Source organism: Megalops cyprinoides, chromosome 20 (genome assembly GCF_013368585.1).
Source record: "Megalops cyprinoides isolate fMegCyp1 chromosome 20, fMegCyp1.pri, whole genome shotgun sequence".
In the NCBI taxonomy this organism is placed as follows: domain Eukaryota; kingdom Metazoa; phylum Chordata; class Actinopteri; order Elopiformes; family Megalopidae; genus Megalops; species Megalops cyprinoides.
Genome location: NC_050602.1, coordinates 5,190,740 through 5,213,732, shown reverse-complemented (window position 1 = coordinate 5,213,732; position 22,993 = coordinate 5,190,740). Strand labels below are relative to the sequence as shown.

Below are 22,993 nucleotides of genomic sequence, written 5' to 3'. Positions count from 1 at the left end.
ATGTGTAATTAGGGGAGAGACTGAGAAATGCTGGCTTTCGGTGATTCAGCACTGCAATGCAGCATGCTTCAGGTGATTGACAGACAATGCAGACGAGCTCTTCCTCTAAGGAGAGCAGGCCTCAGGAAGCGGAGGAGTCGGAAAAGAGATGTCACCCCAGCTGTCATTCAGCTGAGCATGTCACTGTCCATCTCAGAGCTGTGAAAGGATGTGTGCTCTGCGGAGGATAAATATGTGTGGCTCGCCTTAAAACTATTCAGTGAACATTAACTGAAACTTGAAATTATGGTTTTCCAACAAAAATGGAACAGGCTCTTGCACTTAAATCCTCAGGGAGAGAGAGGGGGGCCTTGAAAACGGACACATGGTACACTGGAAGCGCTTGGAGTGTCCAACCAAACACTTCCCCTGGATTTTATTATCTCATAGAACCACCACAAGTGTAAAAACATACAATAATGTTCCATAACCTGCCTGTGGAGACCTCTGTGGTTTTTCAATATGTATTTCGATATGTCAGGCTGTTGGCAAGAAGCCATAACAACACTGAAGATGACACCTCCCACCACCCCCTCTCACGTACAGCATTTAAATGAAAAATCAGCCCTCAAAACACATTCACTTATGTTTGACGTTCACGGTAGCTCTAGTTTTTTAACCGCCTTCTCCACGTTCACCTCCACCTACCTATAGGAGCGCAAATTTCAGAGATCAAACCAGATGTATTCATTGAAGGGGAGGGGAGGGTTGGTGTAATGTGCAGCTTCTCCAAACATGAATGACAATGACTATATTTAAAGGCTCGGTTCACCTGAGTGCTAAGATAAACAGCCTCCCCCTTACGGAGCTGTGGACCCCAGCGGATTTTCACTGAACGAGAGGCAAGAGTGCTATTTCCACTGCAGCCCGCAGAGCGATCAGCATTCCACAAAGCGAACACAGCATGCAAATGTGTGAAGAGGCCTCTGTAGATATGCAACGCTTTGAGAACTCTGAGTCGTTTTTTTCCCTGACGTGTGCATCCCGACCAAAAGATAAACACACATATATAATTCTCTATGGAAAAAAAGCAGAGATTAAGTATTCTCTGCATTGTATGTATGTGCCAGCAGTCATATCACGCTGCGGCATTCTCCTGCCAAACAACAGAGGCTAAAACCAGCCTTTTTTTGGTTTATTTTCTCCCAGGAAAGCCAGGTTGCTGCTGGAAGTCGTGGTGCCCTACCAGCAGTAGGTGCGCTTCTCTCCGGATCAAGCTGGAACCAATGCCCCAGGGCAGTGATGGGGACACTGAAATATAGGATATGCTGTTCAGGTGATATGTTAAACTAAGGTCCTGACTCACTGTGGTCAATGGATATCCCCTGGCACTTACTGCAAAGAGCTACATTGTGCCCTGCTATCCTGGCCAAATTCTCTATCTGGCTCACTCAATACTGCCATCTAATTATCCCCAGATAAAACTCTGCAGCTTCCAATTCCAATGACACGTGCTGAGCATTCCGTTGTGAAATGGCTTCAGTTCAGGTCTTATCTCCTTCTCATTGTAAAGCACTTGAAGACTCTTGAAGTTCTCTGATAAATAAATGCCAGGTATTCCAGGATCACATATTTTTTTTGCAAATAAACCAGTACATCAGCTCAGGCTAGGAAAGTACAATGCTTAACCTTACTGATCAACAAGTAAGGTTGATCAGTAAGGTTAGTTGCACTACATGTCTTCTGTTATGGTCACACTGAATTGTGTAAATGGTTCTTCCTATTGATATATGTAGTGAAGGAACAGTAGAGGAAAAATATCACAGTATGGAAAACATAACCATGCCTGTGCAAAGTGAATAATCTATGTTCCTGTTATATGATTCTACCAGTCACAATAGTAAATTTGCTCCTGCAATGTGTCTATTAGATATCCCTCCTGTTATAGTAGTGTTCTGTGACTTTGCTTGTATTTTCAATGCGATGCAAGCAATTGTGCTATTAAAGATTAGGATCAGCCTTTGCCTTGTGCCTATGACATCAATATGTTATCCCTACCTGCCTCTACAAACTGATTTGAATGCCCCTACATGCTTCCAATAATTAGACTTGCTTGCTGTTTTCTGAGTTGATAATGAGCAATAAAGGGCAATCATCCACTATTGGATAACAATTTTAACCACTTAACTGTGAACTCTTTTTGAGATATGAAGCGATTAAGTGGCATAACAATTGCACAGTACCTTATATCTAGTTGACGTGTGGTTATTCGTAAAAAAAATTTTAAATCTCAGAATGGTTACACATCTCTGGCCCCCGAGGCCCAAGCTTACAATGAAGTAAAGAATGTTCATATTCACATATTCTCCACCGGCCTGTCACACGAAGCTGAATTATTCCTTTAAATGAGCTCACACTTCTGGGGAGACCCTTTCTGAGCAGCATTATGTGTTCTGCATTTGCAAGTAGCATAGAAGAAAAAAATCAACAAAAACTGAAAAAAAGGGAATAGGTTCATGCCTTAGTCAGTGGATGAACTCTGATGTAGACAGGCTTAATGGCCACCTGAGAGCCTGTATATCTAGCCATCCATCCATTAGTCTATTAGCAATCCATTGATGCATTCATTATCATTTGCAAAGTGTGTTTGTAACACATTGTGAAGCAGTGGACTCCTGGATTGTCCAACTAGCTCTATAAGGTTTCTCTTAAAAGACAGGGCCTCCTGTCAGCTGTCAGAGATTCATTGTTTTGTGCTCTTGGGGTTCCATGCAGACAACGCGCCGGTGTGATAGGGAGAGACAGAGACCAGAGATGTATGACCTTGGGGCAACGTGGGATCTTCTGCTGCCCTGAGCCTTCATCAGGGGAGGAGGCCCTAATCACACATGTCAGGGTCTACAGTGGACTCCGCTCTCCCAAGAAACCCGCCCTTTGCCAAGATTCCCCCGATAGGTACTGTGGCAGGTCTCCATTCAGCCAGACAGTAGCAGCCTTGTCATTCCCATCAGGCCGCCCACCCCCATAAGCCCTTTAGAGTGTGGCAGAGTATAAAAAAGGTTGGGCCCTCAGTCTGCTCTCCTTTTGAACCAGACTCATTCAACCAAGAGTCCTCCGGCCTCACACTGGAATCATTTCCGCACTCAAGCTGTACTAAGTCGTACACTGATTAATCAATGGGCACAATGGGCCGGCCTTGAGTCACTCTTAAGCTGTAGTGTCGAGCCCGTTTTTTTTTCAAGGTGATGGTGATGTCATGTTCACACCTCAAATAACAAGGCTACATCTGTTGCACCTAAATTTTGAGTGGCTTTGTGTGCGGAATTACACATGTAGGTACAGCTTGAGCACTATATAAGAACACATAATTACTGTCAGTGCTCACTGTCAGTTATTCAATATAGTTTCCTATATTGAATAGAGAGGGGTATTTAGCGCATGGGACATATATATTGTAATTATAAACATGTGACATCAGTGCAATTGATCACTATGCAACCTTCCCTGTTGATGGAGTTTATATTTTGATATCCTCAAACCTAAGATACAGGGTTCAATATAAACAGCTATGCAGGGCATTTAAAACTGGCCAGTGACTTGCCGAATTGGGCAGGTAACAATTCAGAGCAAATTTAGCATTTCAGTTCACCCAATCCACGATTTCTTTGTGCCCGCCATCAGACAAGCACACCAGCAATTTTATGAGTTTTTGTGTGAAAAAGGAATGAGGTGGGTCACACTGGGTCCCATGACCATTCATACCTTAGCTCTTGACCAATAACTAGACACCTGTGACAGTGGGAGCAGATTAAATTAACTGCCTAGTGTTACAGTGCTTTTTCTCTGCCTCGTGAGACTTTCACAGCTGCTTGCAGAGCTGGCTTCACAGTCCCTCCAAACCCAAAATCAAAATGGTGACCCAAAATCGACTGCAGTTGCTCTACTGGGTCATACGTGAAAACTCCCCCGATAATATTTGCAAAGTAGCAATAAGTGAAAGTTTCAGAAGTGTTACAATCATTTGAAGCAACCAATCAGCAGTTTGGTTGTACTGTTGCAGCATTGCAATTGGACTATTTTTGGCATTGAGGTTGATTGACGTACAGGGAGTTACGTTTTAGTTTACGTTTAGTTTTTTTTTAGCTAGCTCCTCAATTATAACTGTCTTGCTATAATTGTCTCGTTTGGCTACTAAAGCCAACTGGCTAGCTATGTATTATAGCAAGCTATTTTCTGTGTCAGAAGATAACTTTGTGTGAGAAAAGCTTAACCGACTTGGTAAGCTAACATTACTTTTTTCTTGCATTTGTACCATGTTTATATTTCTCTCACTTGCTGAAGCAGTGCAATGCAGGCAGATTGGACAGTGACTGAGCCTCAGCATGGCTCCTGATGTGAGATTTAAGGACACCATTTGGGAAACAGACATCCCCTCTCTCACATTTCATCAACTGGGTGGATGAGGTAAGCACAGAGACAGTTATTCAGGCACTTTCTAAAGAAAACAACCTAGAAAGCTACCAATACCCTGGCAGCGGTACAAAGAATTGCTACATGGGGAGAATAAATTATGAAGCAGACACACAGGTGATCAAAATTACGACTACTAAACTATGCAATGTTCAGACAAATAGATTTCTGACCAACTTGCCCAATCAGGCAAGTGAGGAAAAACCTTAATGTCAAACCCTGCTATACTTAACAAGTATAAGCAATACATTTTCAGTATAATAATGAACTCTGAATGATACAAACATTTTTAGTGTTGTTAATTCTGTGGATATAATCAAGTTCCCAACCAAAATAGTGCACATATACACATAAATCACTAATTATTATTCAGAAACTCATGTTTCATAAACACAGCTATACTTGGATTTTGTATGAATCTAATCATATTATATATGAAATATATATATATATATATATATATATATATATATATATATATATATATATATATATCTGAACATACTTAAACTTTAGATTTAGATATAATTATTCCTTACTACATCTGACAAAGGACATAGATGCCTGGTTGTGTATCAAAACCATTGGCTGATGCCAAAACTTCCAAGAAAGCTGTGATCTGCGTTTCCCAAAAGACAAAAAGAAAAAACCCTCAAAGCTGGATCAACATTCATCTTAATTAAAAAAGGGGCTGACTCAGTGACAGCTGTCACGACAGACAACATCACTGTCTGGTGGGTTTTTTAATCGCTGTGCCGGAGGCTTCCGGACATCCTCATGGAGTTTTACTGAAGACGTTTCTGGAGCTGCCAGTCACCATCAAGTGTCTTATGGGCATGGAGTGCGGCACATTAAATATTCATTAGCTGAGTTAACAGCAAAGAGGAAAGCATGCCGTGGGCTGTTGTAATAGCTGGGTCATGCACACACACACATTAGCGGCTGTTCGCAATTCCCTGCAATGAGATCTTTAAACCTTGTGTGTTCTCACGTGCGGGAAGCCGACTGTGTTTCTGGTTGGAAAACAAGCTACAAACAAATGACAGCTCAGCTTGGTGCTGATGGGAGCTTAGGGGGCTGGGGGGTGGGGGGGGGGGTGGGAGTGTTCCTCTGTGTGACATTTGTGTTAAATTTTGAAGGACTTTGAGACGAAAACAAAATTAGCAGAGTAAACACCTGCCTTGTGGCCTGCGTCTGGGTTGGATGCGCTCAACGGGTCTCAGGCGCGGCGAAATTCGGAGACGCAGGCACATGCGAGATGAACAAATCTAAGCAGGGAAAATGGCAACAGCACTGCCTTTCATGAATAATGAGCACCTTTTTTGTTGTGCATTTTGAGTGGCCTGTCACATTTGAATGCCATCTGCGTGGCGACGGCCATAATTATCATCCATTCCCTCACCTCCGCTGAGATTGGATTCGTTACCTGGGCTGGTTCAGTTTTTTTTTTTTTTTTTCAAAGTCTGATTCTGGAGTCAAACATAATCACCTCCATTCCTAAAAACAACATAACCCCTCTCCCCCCGTTTTCCTTTAGGAGGCTGTAAATGCCATTTCAAAACCAGTGCAACTTATTAAGTGTGACTTGTTTTATTTTATAGTCAGGAAATGCATTGTCAGTTTCTTTTTGACCATTTAATATTTATATGATTTACCCTTCAAGACCAACACTGACACTATATTATCTAGTTGTTTAATATCCATTTACAGAATGCCTACTATCAGTTTTATGATATTTTAAGTGATACCTGTATATACCTGTAAGTATTCATCTATTAATGGTTTTCTGTGATAGGAAAAAACTGTTTAATGATATACTAGAGTATTGAATATATTGAATATGCTCTGAATAACATCAATAATAACACACGATTGCCTTTAATCACATCATAAGGTACAATGTACAATGCAATACCGTACAATCATGAAACTGTTGCCTGTTCATGCTTATTGTGGCAATTCAAAAAGGTTAAAAAGGACAGGAATACATTCAAATGGTTTGCATTGCAAGTCTACTGTGGGGTTTGGTCTTCACACCTCAGTAATGTGCTACATTATTCAGAGTGACACATGGTATGCCTGTAGGTATGAACATCTCAAACTGTAGTACACATTAAAAACACACACGCACCTTTCTGCTGGGAAAATTCAGAGTCAGTGGACAAATGAAACACATAAAATATCAGGCTCCTTTCAGACATGCTGCAACAAGCCTGTGCCCATTCCTTACATGCACATGGAAAATGGACTATGAACCCCCCCATCCCAGATTCGAAACTTTTGACACTATTATTCATGTCTGAATCTATTCATTTCCCCTGAAAAATTGGCCTCTAACTTTTGCAGCTTCAGAAACAAGTGAATCCTTACATCTTCATCCGTCAAACCCTGTCACTCAAATTTATTCTGTGACTAAAAGTTAAAAAAAATGAATGGAAATTTGCATCGCCAGCCCATTCACACACACAAACCAAAATAAGGAGAAAGGGGGGGAAAAAAAGAAGAAAGCACGAAAAATAAAGCACCTGTCATCTCAAGTTACCCTCTCCCACTCCAGAGCACCAGTTGTTGACGGTTTCTGACTGCTGAGTCCCCAGGTGGGACAATGTGACGACAAAGTGTGGGGCGCTTAAAAGCACCAACAGCAGCATGGTGGTTGAGGACTCCTTCCTCGGGGGGCCTAAAAACAACTCTTTTCATTAGCTTTGCACCCTGGGGGATGAGTTAACCATAGAGGACACAACAGGGTTCCCTCGAACTAGAGGTGTTTATCCTGATGTCCAGAGGGTCGTGTGTACAAATCCTTGGTGGGGCATTGCAGTTGTACCCTTGACCAAGGTACTTTACCTAGATCGCTTCAGTCAACATCCAGGTGTGCGAACGGATGGCATGCATGTTATACATGTCGCTGTACGCACAGCTGTAAAACCAGCAAACATGTAACATAATGGATGTAGAGCAATGATGCTTCAGACTGAGATTTGAGGTGTCCAGGGAGTGCATGGTGTGACCTGTATGCCTATGATGCTCTGTGCAGCCCAGCTGACCAACAGTGGACACACCCTCTTTCTGGGTCTGCCACTCATTGGTCCCAGAGAGAATCCTGCCATCCAATCCAAATGTAAGTTTATAGCACACTGAAGCTGTGTTATTCTTGACAATGAATTCAGAAGTTGCTTGCGAAGGAGGAGCCTTAACTTTTCCCCAACACTGCCTGTTGATTGTTAGTCGTGTTTTGTTTCTGAGGATTCTCTATCTTCTACTTTCCATCTGACACAATAACGGATGTGCATTCAATTAATCACATTGCAAACAGCTTGCAATTGTTTAACTGCCATTGTCTTTGTCTAATTGTGTAATCAAATTATGCTAGCTATTAATTGTCACCACCTGCCTAACTAATAGTTAAAGACAGGTGTGTGCGGCTGGAGAGCAGATTGAATTTTGTTTGAATAGTTTGGCTGTCTGCTTAAGGCTGGTATGGTTTTTAAAATGTTATTTGTTTTGTAAGTTTTTGTACGTTTTATCCCTTCCTTTTTTCTTTTTGAGAGAAGCACCATCCAGTTTACTCACCTTGCGTAAATATAAAGGGAGGTATGGATCAGGGAGGACCTTTGATTGGGGTGGTATCACCAAACTACATGTAATCACAACAGCTTCCCGTTGCCAATGGAACGTCTAAGCACCCTTTTCTAATTCAAATAAAGATGTGCAAAAAACAACAACTGTCACCGCTGAGAGGCTGTAGCAAAATGGCACAGACTTGGGTTTTTTACTGCATCCAATTAATCAGCAGCACTAAATATTCTCAGCTACCAAATGTTGCTGCACACCATTAACTTGTAATTGCAGTGTCTACAGAAAACCCTCCAATAATAATGTGCCCATTTTGTCTGCGCTGTAGCTACAGTTCATTTAATTTGGCTGCTAAATCATCTGATTTATGCAGCATTTGGCAAATATTCTGTGCTTACTTTGACAGTTGCGTATTTGAGAGCAGGGCGTGTGCTCTCTGCAGTTCAATGGAGGACAACCAAAGAGCCTTTATTTAAAAAAGATTGTTTTCTCCCTCTTGTTTGTTATCTAAAAATGATTATGTTGTGATATTAGTTATTCCCCTGAAGTCTCGCTGATTTGCAGTGATAAAGAATATCTAAAAATACACCTTCTCAGAATGACGTTGCTGTAAGGTCAGCAATGTATACTTTTTCACCCTCTCCAACAAAGACACATCGGAGCTCAAACATCTGTCAATATTACGGTGATTTCTATGCAGCCTAGAAGGAGTACTTATTTCCGTCTTTACTGAGCTGTGCTGATGCCACAAGGTGCTCTGGTGCTCTGGTGCTCCAGTTAGCTTTCATCCATTCTCCGAAAGCAGAACAAAGTTAAAAGGAATTACAACAACAACTCGGCGCATTACAGCTTCCAAAGTGGCGGCAGAAAGAGACAGTTTTTACTGTAGCTCAGAGGCTGTTCCTCTGTGGTGCTCTGTGATTCTGGGAAAGTAAAGCTGGCCTACCGAAATACGGAGACTCTAAATCAAACACTTAAATCGTAGCGTGTCTCCTCCTTACCTTGATGGCATCGAGTGGTCAGTATCATTTCTCTCCCCTCTCGTGCATCATCATTCCGGAGGTGTATCCAAAAAACAGCAGTTAGTGACAATAAAAAAATAATAGGCCTGCTTGAGTTATTGTACTCAACACCACTGACAAAGCAGCACTTGTAACAAAGCACGAGATGAATGATATTCATTCTGTGATTAAATAAATAGTAATAATAATAATAATAAAAAACACTAAAAATGTTCCCATTTCAGTACCAACCTCCCAGTGTTCCTGGGCAATGCCATGTCCTTGGTTATTCTTATCACAAAAAACAACACAGCACTAATGAGGACTCTTCAGCTTGGATATCATTCGTAATATCCAGGGCACATTCCACAACCAGTAATTTATCCAAATATTTATCTCAGGAGCGATTAAGTCTGACAGCCGCTCATTAAATGTCTCTGGAGTACTGACAAACAAATGATTTTCTTTTTATTTCTTTGCCGGGCGATGGCTGTTTCCACTGTGACACAGAAAACCCATGTTTTTATGTGTTACATAATCTAATGTCTATGCTGTTTAAACCAATGACTGTTTGCGGTAGCAGTTCAGGTTAAGTGCCTTGACCTTAAAATGGCAGTAACCCATCTGGGATACATACCCGCAACCCTCTGCTTTCAGGCCCGGGACCACAACACCGCAGATGATATCTACATTAAAATGAGAGGCAAGGGCTTCCTTTCATCTTGGTGATGGACATCATTAAAAGCTAGATTCCGGAACGAAAGCTTTTGTCGTCCCGGATGGCGGGCACTTTAGTTCGAGTGCAGAACTTTAGAGGAAGAGAGCTTGCCCTGGCCGACGCAGTGTGTTTCTTCTGAGGATGAAAGGAAAATCCCCCCCCCCCCCCCCATTCTCTTGTATCTTTAACGAAGGAACCTCATTTACATTTGAAATATCTCCTCTGTCTGGGTGTTATTTGCCTAATTAGATGAAAGCAATAGCACTTCACTGCAAGGGCCCCTAAATCAGGCTTTTGAAAATCTGGCCTCTTTGAAAAGACAACCTCACAAGTATCGTTATGATGCATTTGGGTACTGGACACCCTTCAGCCTCAGTGACTTACATATCTTACATATCATCCATTTATACAGCTGGTCACTCAAGCAATACAAGCTAAGCACCTTACTAAAAGCTGTACTAGCAGTGGTCCACCTGAAATCAAACCACATACCCACAGCACATACCCACATAACTACTGATTCTGATCATCAGTGTGACACCAGCGGTCTGGTTAAAGTCAGTCTGAATGAAATCCAGTTGTCAGTTGTCATAATTGCAGAAGCATTCCAGTTGTTCTCATGGCAGGTTAGAATGTCATCAAAAAGAGGTGTTGTTAATTAAATATTTATTTAAGTACTTCATTAAAAAAATGATTTAAATTTTTGATTTCACTTTTACATAAAAACTTTGGTGGTTCATTTGGTAAGTAGTGCCTTCCCAGCTTCATATTCCCACTTCCAAGTGATAAGCTTTAGATTAGTTATAAATTTACTCTCTGATGGGAATCCTAAGAGCAACCCCATGCGGGTAAACCCTCTTAATGTATGAAATAAACGGAGTGATTATTTTACAGTTGATGTGAAAAAATGTGCACAAAAACACATTCCAGTTCATAGGGAGTATTTTGTTCAAAGCCTGTATGGGCAGGACCAATTGGGATTGTTATTAGTGTGTGATTTATTCAACTGAGAGTAAAACAAAGGGCTTCACAGCTTTCAAAAGCTGGAAAAAAAGATTATACACGCCACGGTCTGAAACTGGGTTCTCATTCTGAACAGGGGCTTTGTATGAGGAACATTTACTCTGCACTAAACTACAATTCTACCTGTCTGCTAATCAAATGTTGCAAGACCCCCCACGACCCCCCCACCTCTTTCCTAACATGATATGACAGGGTATTTTGTCTAACGAAGAAAGAGTAATCTGAGACATGCACATTTGCCATTGTGTTAATTAGACACAAGGCCTGGCATGTGTGAGGAGAGATTAATATTTAGTGAGAAAATGTGTGGCACCTCCATTAATAATAAATATAAATAAAACAAAATGAAAATGGCTTCACGTATGCATTCCTGAGCAGGAAGCAGAAACACATGTTACCATTGTTAATCATGGCATAAAATGAGGGCTCCATCCTTATATTTATGTGACATTTACACTAGTTCTAGGGCGTGATTTGATCTGGTGTCAGTTCTTCTTGACCTACAGGAAAGTAAGAAATCACAAAACTGTAAATTGATTTAGAATTCATATTCTCAGTGAACCCGCAAGGTCAGTACAGAGGTAATATTGAAAATGACAAATACGTGACTTCTGTATATGGTCATCTTCTGCTCCCTTTGTATTTATTAGACATTGAGTCTGTATGAAATCTGTTCATAGGGAAAAACACTAAAGAGACAAAGTCTCTTTCAAAGTCAACAGATTATGTGACTGAAAATTACTCGGCTTTTGTGCCATACAGCATTGACTTTTTGCTTTGTATTAACCCAGAATGCTCCACAAAAAGCACTCTAAAAGAAGGTTGAACATTTTAAATGGCTGTGAAGACTGCCCAATTTCTTACTTCATCAAGCACTTGTCGCAACCTTGGACATTCAAACAAGAAAGTGAAAAATGTTGTCTCTTGTCTGACTGAAGAAGAACTTGTTTTGTACAAGTTAAACCTGCCAGCAACACTGTTAGTGGCAATTATTCCATGAAGGCTCCTCCACAGGAGGTATCCACGTTGTTTGGGGGGGGGGAGTGGGGGTTTGTAAAAACAACCTCAGGGATGGCCAATATAGATCATTTGAGTTTAATTGAGACAGAGAGAGAGAGAGAGAGAGAGAGAGAGAGAGACAGAGAGAGAGAGAGCCGGAGGACAGGAGGGATAGAGAGAGAGAAGCTACATTTTGTGAGAAGAGAGACCATTTCATGTTTTAGGAAGAATACTCCATGCTCAATGGGGGGGGGGGGGGGTCAGCCATTTGGAGGTCCAACACTGCACAGACCAGGACCCCCACAGGTGTGATTAGCCCTTTCACGCATATGATCAAACCGGTGTGATTGGAACACTAAATTCTAGCTAATGTTAGTTTTGAGAAAACAGTGATTTAATGTTACAAAGAATAGCAAATGTGGTGGTGAAAAGAAAGAAGTAGAAGAATAACGCTAATGAATGCATAACTTACCATGTAATGTAACACGCGCGCTACTTTGCATAGAGTAAGTCACATGCAAAAGGGTTAAGGACTCTGCACACTTTCCCCAGCCACCCCAGTTTTTCAGAGGGTTTCCTGACTAAGATGGTGTGACTGAAATGAATGGGAGTGACATAACAGCACACAGAGGCGCATGTGCTTTTCTGATTACTTTAATGTGCTGTTTCCCAGCTGCTTCACTGTTTAAAGGTGCTGTGTTCAGACAGGATTCGAGCTGCAATGCCTCCGTTCCTTCATATGGTGTAACCCTCTGCATGTCTGTTCTGTGCCAACAGCGACTAATTAAGAAACACAGCCTGTTTTTCCAAATGAAACACGAAGGCTTATGTAGTCTTTCTGGGGGCTTAAAAAGCCATTTATGCTGTACTAGTTGGAAGATTCATAGTGTTTGTTGGGAATCAAAAGGCAAATTATTATCAATACCAATTTATACTTTTTATTTTTGTTTGCCTCCACCTGCACACTTCAGCAGTTGGCTGAAATGAATCTGCTGAATTGGTAGGCTGTCTGTAGAGCAAGGGCCAGCTTTCGGTGTCTCGCTTGCAGTGTATCGCTTTCAGTGCACTGCTTTGGGTGGGCTGACGTACTCTGCCCTTGCTTATTGACGTTCCTCAGTGCAAGGCACTGCATCTCTGTGCTGAGGAGGCGAGAGTTAACTCCGTGGCAAGGCCCACTCGGAGTTTCCGTCAATAAAACCTCATTAGCGATTCGTCCAGGGAGCAAATGTCACCGTGCACAGGAAGTCTGGGAAATTATTTTGCATTTGATTTCCAGTTCCGACAGGCATGCGTTATTGATTCAACTTTCCCCCACAATGTGTGGGCCAGACGTGTTGCACTTTGAGCTGTCCATCACTGTAGGCTGGGTCTCACTGTAGTCTGTAGACAGTCAACAGCAGGCAGACTCATCCGTTCCCGCAGTAGAAGGTGCTTAAAACAGGCCCTTTGGCAAGGAAAGGGGAAGAATTCCTCTTGCCATTTTTTTGAAGCATGGCTCCCACATAGAGGTATGCTACATTTTGTTTTTCTCATAAAGCAATCGACTTACACACTCTGCCGTCTGCAAAAGGAGAAATATATCCCTCGATTGCAGCAGCTTCCACCTGCAGAGTTGTAGGGTCTTCACAACTTAATTGGAGCCTCTGATTAGATGGGAACTCAACAGCCTGTTTTTCTGGGTGTTAGCAGCTTAGGAGTATTGTCCATCTGGGCTGTAGATAGGACTAGGAGTTAAAACCATTGGTGGTGTCATGTTCGTTAGATCTACTTTTTTCAGTCAAGCATGGGAGAAAACTGGTATTAATTGCCCAATTTTTTAGACTTATTCACCTTTTCTTCTACCTGCTCCTCCCTTCACCTGCATCCCTGTCAGCGTATACCTGCATTAGTTTAGTAAATGCGTCTGTCTTGAGGTCTAATGACCACATGCTATCGTATACTTCCCCTCCTGTATAGTAGCTCTGATGGATAGCTCATTTGACAGGGATGGAATGGTTGGTTTGCGGAATGTGAAGAAGGTACCTGTCCATCTTGTTACCAGCAGTTCCTCCTAATATTGCCATAGGGACATGTGGATCCAAATATAAGATGTGATCAATGACTTTTTAAAGGCAACCGCTGTCCTGATAAAATGAAATTCATGGAAAGTGTTTGTATTGAGGCTAATACGATATACTGCATAATTGCTTCAAGACAACTGTAATGCACAGCTCTTAAGTTTTTTTTTTCCAGAAAACAGTCCCCAGTGCACTTAAAGTCCATTAAAAATGATTATGGGGTGAAAGTAAGATAGCACTGAACACTCAGTGGCCAATGGTCGTGACCAAACAGAGCACAATAATAAAATCTTTACGAGAGCCCATTTTTACACTGTCTGCAGACAAACTCTTTCATGCGTGATACTCTCAGTATTCCAACACTGCATCATTCCAAATAGAAAGCATTGCAGGATTCTGGAATGGAACATCCATTGTGAATGGATGGCACTGTATGGTACTGTATTCCCAAAGGAAAGTAAAACAGAAAAGGTGTGAGAAGATAATGAAAGGTTGCGATGCTTGCTTCCACTATCCCCCATCTCTTTTTCAGCAAAAAACGATAACCCCAACAAAAACACCCTGCAAGACAACATGGTACACATAGTGGAGGGACCATGTTCTTATCTTACTGGAGCAGAGGGTACAGTGACCATCCATCTGTATCAGAGCAGGGGATCTGTCAGAGAATTCACACTTCCTGAACCTTGAAGTTCTCAGGCTGTCATTTCAACACTGAGTTCCACGGGGAACTTGGGAGGGGGAAAAAAATAATAGAAAACGATGCGGCATTCCTTACCTTGAAAACAGCCAACATTCTTATTTCATGTCTCGACCCTCATTATTCTTTACTCCCATTATTCTGGAACTGAGTGACATCTATGACATGTCTGCATCTCCCGGAGACAACTCCTTGGAGGGACATTTATGCAATCTGGATGGCCAGTCCAATGCTCTGTGCCTGCCTTTAGCCCATCCGGATACAACGAGGACCGGTGGAACCGCGCGGTGCCCCTGCATGTGCTTTGTCTCCGGGTGGCACAGACACTTTGAGCATGCACCTTGCTTACAGTTTGACAGGGCCAGCAGCCTGGGGTCATGGCAGGCAAGGACACGCAAAAGATGTCCCATCACCTATTTAATGGGCTTCACTGCCACTGCCAGAGATGACAGGCCGAGTGGCAGCAGGCCAGTGGGTGAGTAGATATAGTTTCCAGCCATCATGCATGTTGTTTGTCTAAATGGACAGAGTGCCTTTATTCCAAGAAAACGGGCTCCTTTCCACCAGCAACAAAAAGGAAAGCATTTCTGTTCACTCTTCACCTTCCGCTCTTAGAGGAAACGACCATAAAGGAGGGAAGAAAATGTTCATTTTCAATTAAATGCATTTATTTTGGTCTGACATTAAACAGCTCCATTTAATGAAAAATGAGCCACTGAATGCTGTCCATAGATGGTGGCAGTTTTGAAACACTTTGCTGCTTGCATTTATGTTTAGTCTTTTGTAGATCTTAGAAGTGACTATTTAACCTGAATGAAATGTCACCGTAAGACAAAAATAATCTCTTTCAGCAAAAAAAAATGTCCTTTATGGCTTTCTTCACAAGCTCAAGATAATTGTTGCAGACGGTACACTAATTTCACTCAAACGCCAGGAATTGCTTGAATATCATAACTGGCCTAAAAAGGCAATTTTATAACACATTGACACAAAATATGTCAAATATATCTTCACAGAAGAAATGGAGGTGAGCTGTCAAAAGAATGCATCAAATGTCAAAAGTACATATTTATAATGTAAAAATGTATTTTGACTTCATTCCTTTTTGCCTTCAGAAAAGGGTTCTAGAGGCTTAAAGAGCTCTAAAGCTGGACCTAAACCAGATTTTACAGCTGTCACTGTTGTTCAAATTCTTATGTAGAAAACCCTTAACTTTAGATTATCTACCAAATTGTACATCGCATCATTTTAGAGAAGGCATAAAAACAAACATCTCCTTCGACCAAAAAAATCCAAACACATTCTGTCCAATAAATTTTCCCTCTAACAAAATGCCCATATGATTCTCCAGTCAATATCATATTTCCCTTCTTTGGACATTTTTCTGTTAAACGGTATTCCTTATAGAGGAAATATATTCCTAGTGTCCACACTGCAAGATACATGATATGCCTCAACATTATAAGATGAACCTCAGCTGTTGGGTAGGTATAATAGCTCCAAGCAGCATATTCCAGCTGAAAACGTGGGGCAACACACTAGGAACCACCAGAGCCCCCATGGTGAGAATTAATTGCTGTTTTCACACACCCAGTGCCTCACAAGGGCTTAGAGAGAAAGGCAGCTAATGAATTGAGAAGAATGTACGATCTGTAGGAGAGCCTCCGTGTCAAAGCGAATGAGGACTGCCAGCAGTGCGGGGTCAAAGTTCACCCTGCACACAGCAGACCCGAGGGAAGTCTGACAGCTTATTTTCCTATAAACTCACTGAAGACAAAGTGTCCAAGGAGCCAAAATGGATTTCATCCTTGGCCTAACATGATCTAACACAACGGTGCCCAAAGACGTGCCCGCAGGTGCTTTCTCGCCTGCAAGATGTGTCCGTCGTACCCGCGAAGTGCATTCTAAAAAAGGCTTCTCGGCTAAAATCGCCCATAAGGTGTAAGTGCTAACAAACATCACTTTTCCCCGATGTTAATGCATTAACATTTTGTAAATGAACTCATTCCTGGTAAATGGCCTAATGAATAATTGTTTCCCCACTACCTATAAATTGGTATCATAATGTTTAATGTCCTTTGCATTGTGTGAAAACGTGCCATTTGCCATGGCTGCCATCTAGATCATTCAGTCATTGGCAGCTGATAGCCCATTACCTCCAGAGTTTGTGCCTGTGGATAAATGCTGATCCTGTCTCTCAGTATGCTGTGTTACTAACTTGGGTAGTTCTGTTATGATGTAAAACCCAGGCAAAGTATTTAGGTAGACACATCGCACACACATAAACTAGTGGGCCATTGATTTGGGGATGTTCTTGGTGCATCCAGTAAAGCACCAGTGCTCTGGGTGTACTTTCAATCACTTCTTTCTGAGAGTTCAACGTTGACTTAAAGCACCCGTTAGAGATACACAAAGAATTTTGTTTTATTTTCCGACATTTTCTTGGTTCCCTTAAATCTCTTTTCATGCAGAGACTACAAAAACAGCTTATTGCATAAAGAACAAGGATGAATAAAATCCTCTTAAAAATACAGGCAAGTTGGACCAGTCTGATATGACGTGCTACACTGCTAGGATCAGACAGCACAGTGTGCCTGGACGTTCCGGCTCTCTCCCTTTGCATTTTCTCCTTAGGCCGTGGTTTGTATCAAAGAAAGTGAGCATGCTCAAAAGTACTTTCGAGATGTAGGTTTTGAACAATGCTCCTTTATGCATAAAACATGGGAGCTGCACACATGCTGAAAAATTCACTGATCAAAGATCATGCACACAGAACGCGGGGTCTTCTCCCTTGCGATATTTTTCATCCCTTCCGAATCTCCACCAATAACAGCCATTTGTACCTGTTATTCGAGTAGCTGCTCTCAAGGAATCCCGTCACTTTATGTAAAGGGGTTGAAAGCCCTCAGGCATGTTTCTTACTGATCTCTCATGTGATAGGGCACATGCAGGAATCATGCATACACTCAGAGTTTGCGTTTAGGTATTGCTGAATGTTATCTGCCAGCTTTGGTTAACAACCTTCTCTGGAAGGTTGAGGCTCTTGATCCAGTGGAGGTTCTTTTTGAATTGAAAGGCACCTAGACTGATTCTATGATTCTACGAGGTGGATTTTGTGAGATGCTCCAAGTGTTTGTTTGCTTTTTTTACACCCTGGTGTGTGCTGACTGCCCGTCCAGCTAAGTGCTTTCCCAGGGGGTTTATATTCGATATTCAAGTAGGCATTTTAGCAGAAAACATAAACCCAATTTCAGATTGATAATCAGAAATACATATTTAAAGAGGACTGCCTTGGTGGAATGCTTATATTTTCTGTTCCTTCATGATACAGCCTGAGGTACCCTTTAAAAAATGTACCTTGCACACAACTTGTGAAAAAGCGAGCATAACCTCAAGTGTTTTCTTTGTTTCTGAATATTGTAATTATACAAATGATTATACTAATAATTATGTTTATGCCGGTTGCCAGTTCCATGAGATTTAAACACATCCCTGATGAGTTCCTTGATATCAGAGAGTACAAACAAATATTCTCACAGGTTTCATCCAAAATGACATCCTCTGGTCTCCAGCGAGAGAAGTTAGGGTTTTGCATAAGCACGTACAGGAATACCCTACAGCATATAAAATGTGACTTCAAGAACATGCAAAAAAAAAACCTTGGGCACTTCTCTTTGTGCATACTGAATAAGCTTGAAGCAGTATGTATATCATAGCAACCTGCCAACCTAGAGCATATGAATTTATCACAAGCTTTTTTCTCGGGAAGTAATAAATAAAAACAAATCCCTTGCACATAAAATCCATTAATTGGGGTGTAAACATTACTCATTAAATTAAAAGTTCAATGTTCATTGACCATGAAGATAAATCGTGTACTGTATGTACTTGTTTGTGTGTATGTGTGTGTGGGTCTGTGTGTGTGTGTGTGTGTGTGTGTGCATATGTGTATGGGTGTGTTGAAGTAGCAAGGAGGTGGGATGGGGAATCCAATTACAATAAGAACTTGCAATTATAGAGCATTTTATATACAAGTGTCTGGCAGAGAGGAAAACCCCAGACTGATTGGGAGCAAAGCCGCCTGGCTCGAACTCACCAAAGCGCAGTAAGTCTCAGGCGGGTCACCGCAGGTGATGTTGGGGGGGTCAAGGGTCACCCTCAAATACTTTGTCATGTCGGTGGCCTCCGGCTGGCAGGCCATGTAATCCCAGATCAGGCCTTCATCGGTGTAGACCTGTGACTTGCAGACGTCGTAGTGGCCCCAGACGGAGGGGTAGTGCTGCATGGCCTGGCTGAGGGAAGCCAGCGCGGCCTGCAGCGTCAGCAGCACCGGCCAGCGCATGTCTGATGCTGCCCCCCTTTCCCTTTCCTCTGCTCTGAAACGGCTGCTCTTCTGATGCTGTCCGAAATGAGAAGTGGGGCCCCACGCACGCACGCCTCACAGCATGATCCACCTCCTGCTGAGTGGGGGGCCTTGGAAGGGAGCCGGCATGCCGCCGTTGACCCCGGGCTACTTCGGGGCGTCTATTCTCCTGCCTGACTCGTGGCTTGCCTCTCTCCCTTGTCTCTCCTTAAGCCCAGTCCGGCTGTATGTGGGCGGGTCTCGTCAGGGGTGGGGTCCTGGACCTCGCGGGCGGGGCGGGGGCAGGGACCGGGGCCGGTGGGGGCAGGGCTTGAGAGACCGCCTCTGACACAGTGATGAATGGCTCCCCTCTGAATGAGCGATGAGCTCCTGCCACCTCAGGTTTGCCTCGCGTCGATCATCGTCTCCGCCCCCCGGCCAGGTGCTGTAGGAAACAATGCAGAGGGGACGTTAACAACCGGCAGGGGGATAAGCTCTGACAGTGAGCAAGAATTAGTGGAGGAGCTAGCACGGGACAATTTCTAGGTTGGCGCCAGGTAAGCCTCCAGCATAAAAAGCTTTGATCAGTGGCATAGTGGCTATGGAGCTGGACCTGCATTACGAAGGGTGCTGGTTCAATTCCCAGATGAGGCACTGCTGTTGTACCCTTGAGCAAGACACTTAACCTAAGCAAATATCGAGCTGTATAAAGGGATAACACCACTCATACTGCAATGCAAGCTATGTAAGCCATCCCAGAACCTGCCATCAGCTAAGGAAACTCATAGAAAAAGAACAGTCTTCCCTCTCCCCACAGCAGCATCAGCAAGCGCAGAGGAATCCCAATAAGAACACCAATTCACACTCCCGGTGCAAGAATTACTCATTTCCAGCACACACGTGCAAGAGAGAGGGAGCCTGCCCACATAAACCCAGCTATTGTGTGCTATTGTGTGTCATTTCAAGAAAGAAATCCACGGGAGAGAAATATGCAAATCCTAAACAGCTGGCTGTGAGTTTGACACGACAGATTCTTGAACTGACAGTGGCTTTGGGAAAATTATGCATTGATGTGTTCACTTCTTTTCATTTGTATAAGTTGTCTCTGTGTCTCTGCAAGACCAAAGTTAAGTAAAAACTGGTCCTTTAATGTGGCCTGGCTGTAAGCTACACAGCAGTTGTAATTTAGCCCCAGCATCCAGTATCTGAACTCTGAAAATGCACCACATCGTAATTCACTAAACTGCCTCATCATTTGTGTACTCTATTAATAATTAGCCCAAACGAAATGCAGCACTGTAGCTATTCACTAGAGATAGCTGGCATTTATGATAAAAAGTTCGAACATCTGAGAGTCTCGGTTCCGGCTACTTGTATGCAAGAATTATGAAACATCCAGTCCCTAACTCTACAATTTCAGCTACAGCATAAAACCATTTCCTTTATAAGGTTCCTTCACATCAGCTGGGCAACTAATATACTTGACATTTTCACATTATCTACTTATAGAGGTGGTTATTAACAGCAGCAAATCATGCCAAATACCTTGCTGAAGGCTGCATTTTGGGATTTTAACCTTTGACCTTCTGAGTCCAGTCTTTTAAATGTTTTATCAGCTTCCTTACAAAGTTATCCTATCAGACATTCTAAGATTAGGATTCAGCCATGAATTTAATGGTCGTAGGAGACAGGGGCAGGCAATCCTGTTCCTAAACAGCCAGGTACGGTTTGGGTTTTGTTTCATACAAACCCTTAAATGACACAGATTCATCAGTTGCAAGGCTAAACAAAAGCAGGTGACTGGAATCCTCGAAATGCTCTGCATGTCACCATTCACAGACACCATAAATGACACGGAGTGGATAAGGCACTCTAGGAACAAGGCTGCCCTACCTCAGATCTAGGACATGCTGAAAAGATGCGTGTCTAATGCTTCACGTTCCGGATCCTTCAAATGGCGCACACATGCTGTTAAGCTTTTAACTGAGCAACAAATAGAGCAGAAATACAATAGACGCATTGGCCGTTTGGGGGACCACGCATTTGTTCTGCAGGGGTCGTCAGACGGCACCGCCCATTCCCTTGTGTTCGAGCCTTGGCGGTGAAGAGGAGCGTTTTTGTTTCTTTCTTCCAAATCTGTCATCGGACTCTCTTTTTAGCACTGCTCCCAGATCATTAGAGAAATAAGTCTGTTCTCGGAGTAGTGTCTGAGTGCACATTACCCATATGCCCGAGGGGAAAACCAAGACTGGTGAATAGAAACAAGGAATGTAAAATATTCTGTTTGGTTCCGTTTGGAGGATTGCATGCCTCTATTAGCTGGCCTCTGTAAAAGAAATCAGCCGACCGCTTCTCCACACAAGGGACCTTTTTTGCAAAGCAAGATGCTTGGCAGGCAGTGCTGATACTTAGCCCAGTTCTAGCCCAGATTTAACTCCTTTAATTGCCATTACAAGTTTGCTTTGAGTTTGCCTTGATCTGTGCTAAAATCTAGCGAAAGCATGGCCAAATACTTCCTTACTTTAGATTGTTTAGTGTGTACTAAAAAGAGACTCTACATTTTTGCTTAAAAGATGCTCTTATCCAGAGTGGCTTATATAGCTTACATTTTTTACAGTGTCCATTTGTACTGCTGGATATTTACCAGTGCAGTTTGGGTTAGGTATCTTGCTAATGAGTACAACAGCAGTGCCCCACTTGGGAATCGGACCAACCCAAACAAGTCCTCCAAAAGGCCTGATTTTTTTCTAATAAAATTACATATGCATTTTTGATCAACTGGGCACATTAGCTAACACTACAGTCTGAAAGCACTTGATTTGACTGTGAACCTTACTGTCCATTAACTGTCCAACTGTCCAATCGTGACACGACTTATTAGCTAGCTACTGAGGCAGCACACAACTGCAACAAACGAGGGGCGGACAGATTGCTCAGTTGCTTGTCGGAAATACCAGCCATAGACTGTAAGTGGGTTCATACGGTTTGGGATCTAGCTTCAGCTTCACAGTTCATTTTGATTCAACTATGTTCTTTTAAAAGCTGATTTGGCAATCAATACAGAGCTGACTGCAGATTGTGGAAATCAAGCAAACACCTGTTTCTATGACACTAGTCAGTTTCCCTGTGCCCCATCTGAAGAGCCTGTCACACAGGTCATTGTGATAGGAATGCTTGTTGGTATTTGATAATGTGCTGTTGAAATGATGATGTTTTGCTGTCACAAAGTACATATTTGGAAAGTGTGCACTGCACTGTGTGATTGGGGCAACCTCTGCCAACCCCCCCACCCTGCCCCTGTCTAGCCCAGCTCAGCCCAGCCCACCCCAGTTCTGCCCAGCTCAGCTCAGCCCAGCTGAGCCCTGCCCAGCTCAGCCCAGCCCAGCCCAGCCCAGCCCAGCCCTGCCCTGCCCTGCCCAGCCATGCTCACCCAGAATCCCATGGGAAATACAACACATGCTTGCGCTACAAATTTCAACTGTCTTCAGCACTCCTGCAAAGCATTGTTCAGCGTTTGCCAGCAGAACTCTCTCCTGGCAAAATGAATGTCACCACATGCTACAAAGAGCAAAGGGTTTAATACATTTCAAGGGGAAAGATTTGTTTCAGGATTAATTTGCTTGAGTCTTCTGGATGACACGTTTGCACTTTAGAAAGGCACAAAAGAGAAAATATCGTCTGCGTTTGGCTGTTACTCATATTGGGGGGGGGGGGGGGGGGGGGGGACAAAACAAAAAACACTCCTCTCCTGAAGGTGAAAGCCCTGTGGAAATAAAGCTGTGCTTCGCTGGTGCTCTGATGATGATGAACTGTCTGTAAAGCACTCTCACACATTGCAGCTATTTATAGCCAACAATATATGTGCTGCATATTTTATGAACCTTAATGGAATTCCCTCCAACACCAGACTTCCAGGGTTCGAGGAGCTGTTTTGACTTCAGATACCTTCTCAGTGCATGCCGCCTTTACTCTTCTGCAATCTTCTGTGTGGGCCAACTGACTTATTTAAACTACTCAAGAGCACTCCTGGAAAGGTAAGACTGATATTATGACAAACTGAACATTCTGCTCTGTCCATCAGTCGTATTGCTTTGGACGAAGACCCTGATTAGGTCTAGTGCAATGGAC

The 22,993-nt window shown here is 42.8% G+C and overlaps 1 protein-coding gene across 2 annotated transcripts in view; it reads right to left on the bottom strand.

Annotated features, from left to right (window-relative positions):
• LOC118795651 (netrin-G1) overlaps positions 1-19,024 on the bottom strand; it is a 78,423-nt gene extending 59,399 nt beyond the window's left edge. For both annotated transcript variants that reach the window (XM_036554286.1, XM_036554287.1), the window contains exon 1: positions 18,620-19,024. In XM_036554286.1, coding sequence (XP_036410179.1) covers positions 18,620-18,865 — 246 coding nt within the window. In that variant the 5' untranslated portion in view covers positions 18,866-19,024. The remainder of the gene's footprint in view (positions 1-18,619) is intronic.
• Between the last annotated feature and the right edge of the window lie 3,969 nt (positions 19,025-22,993).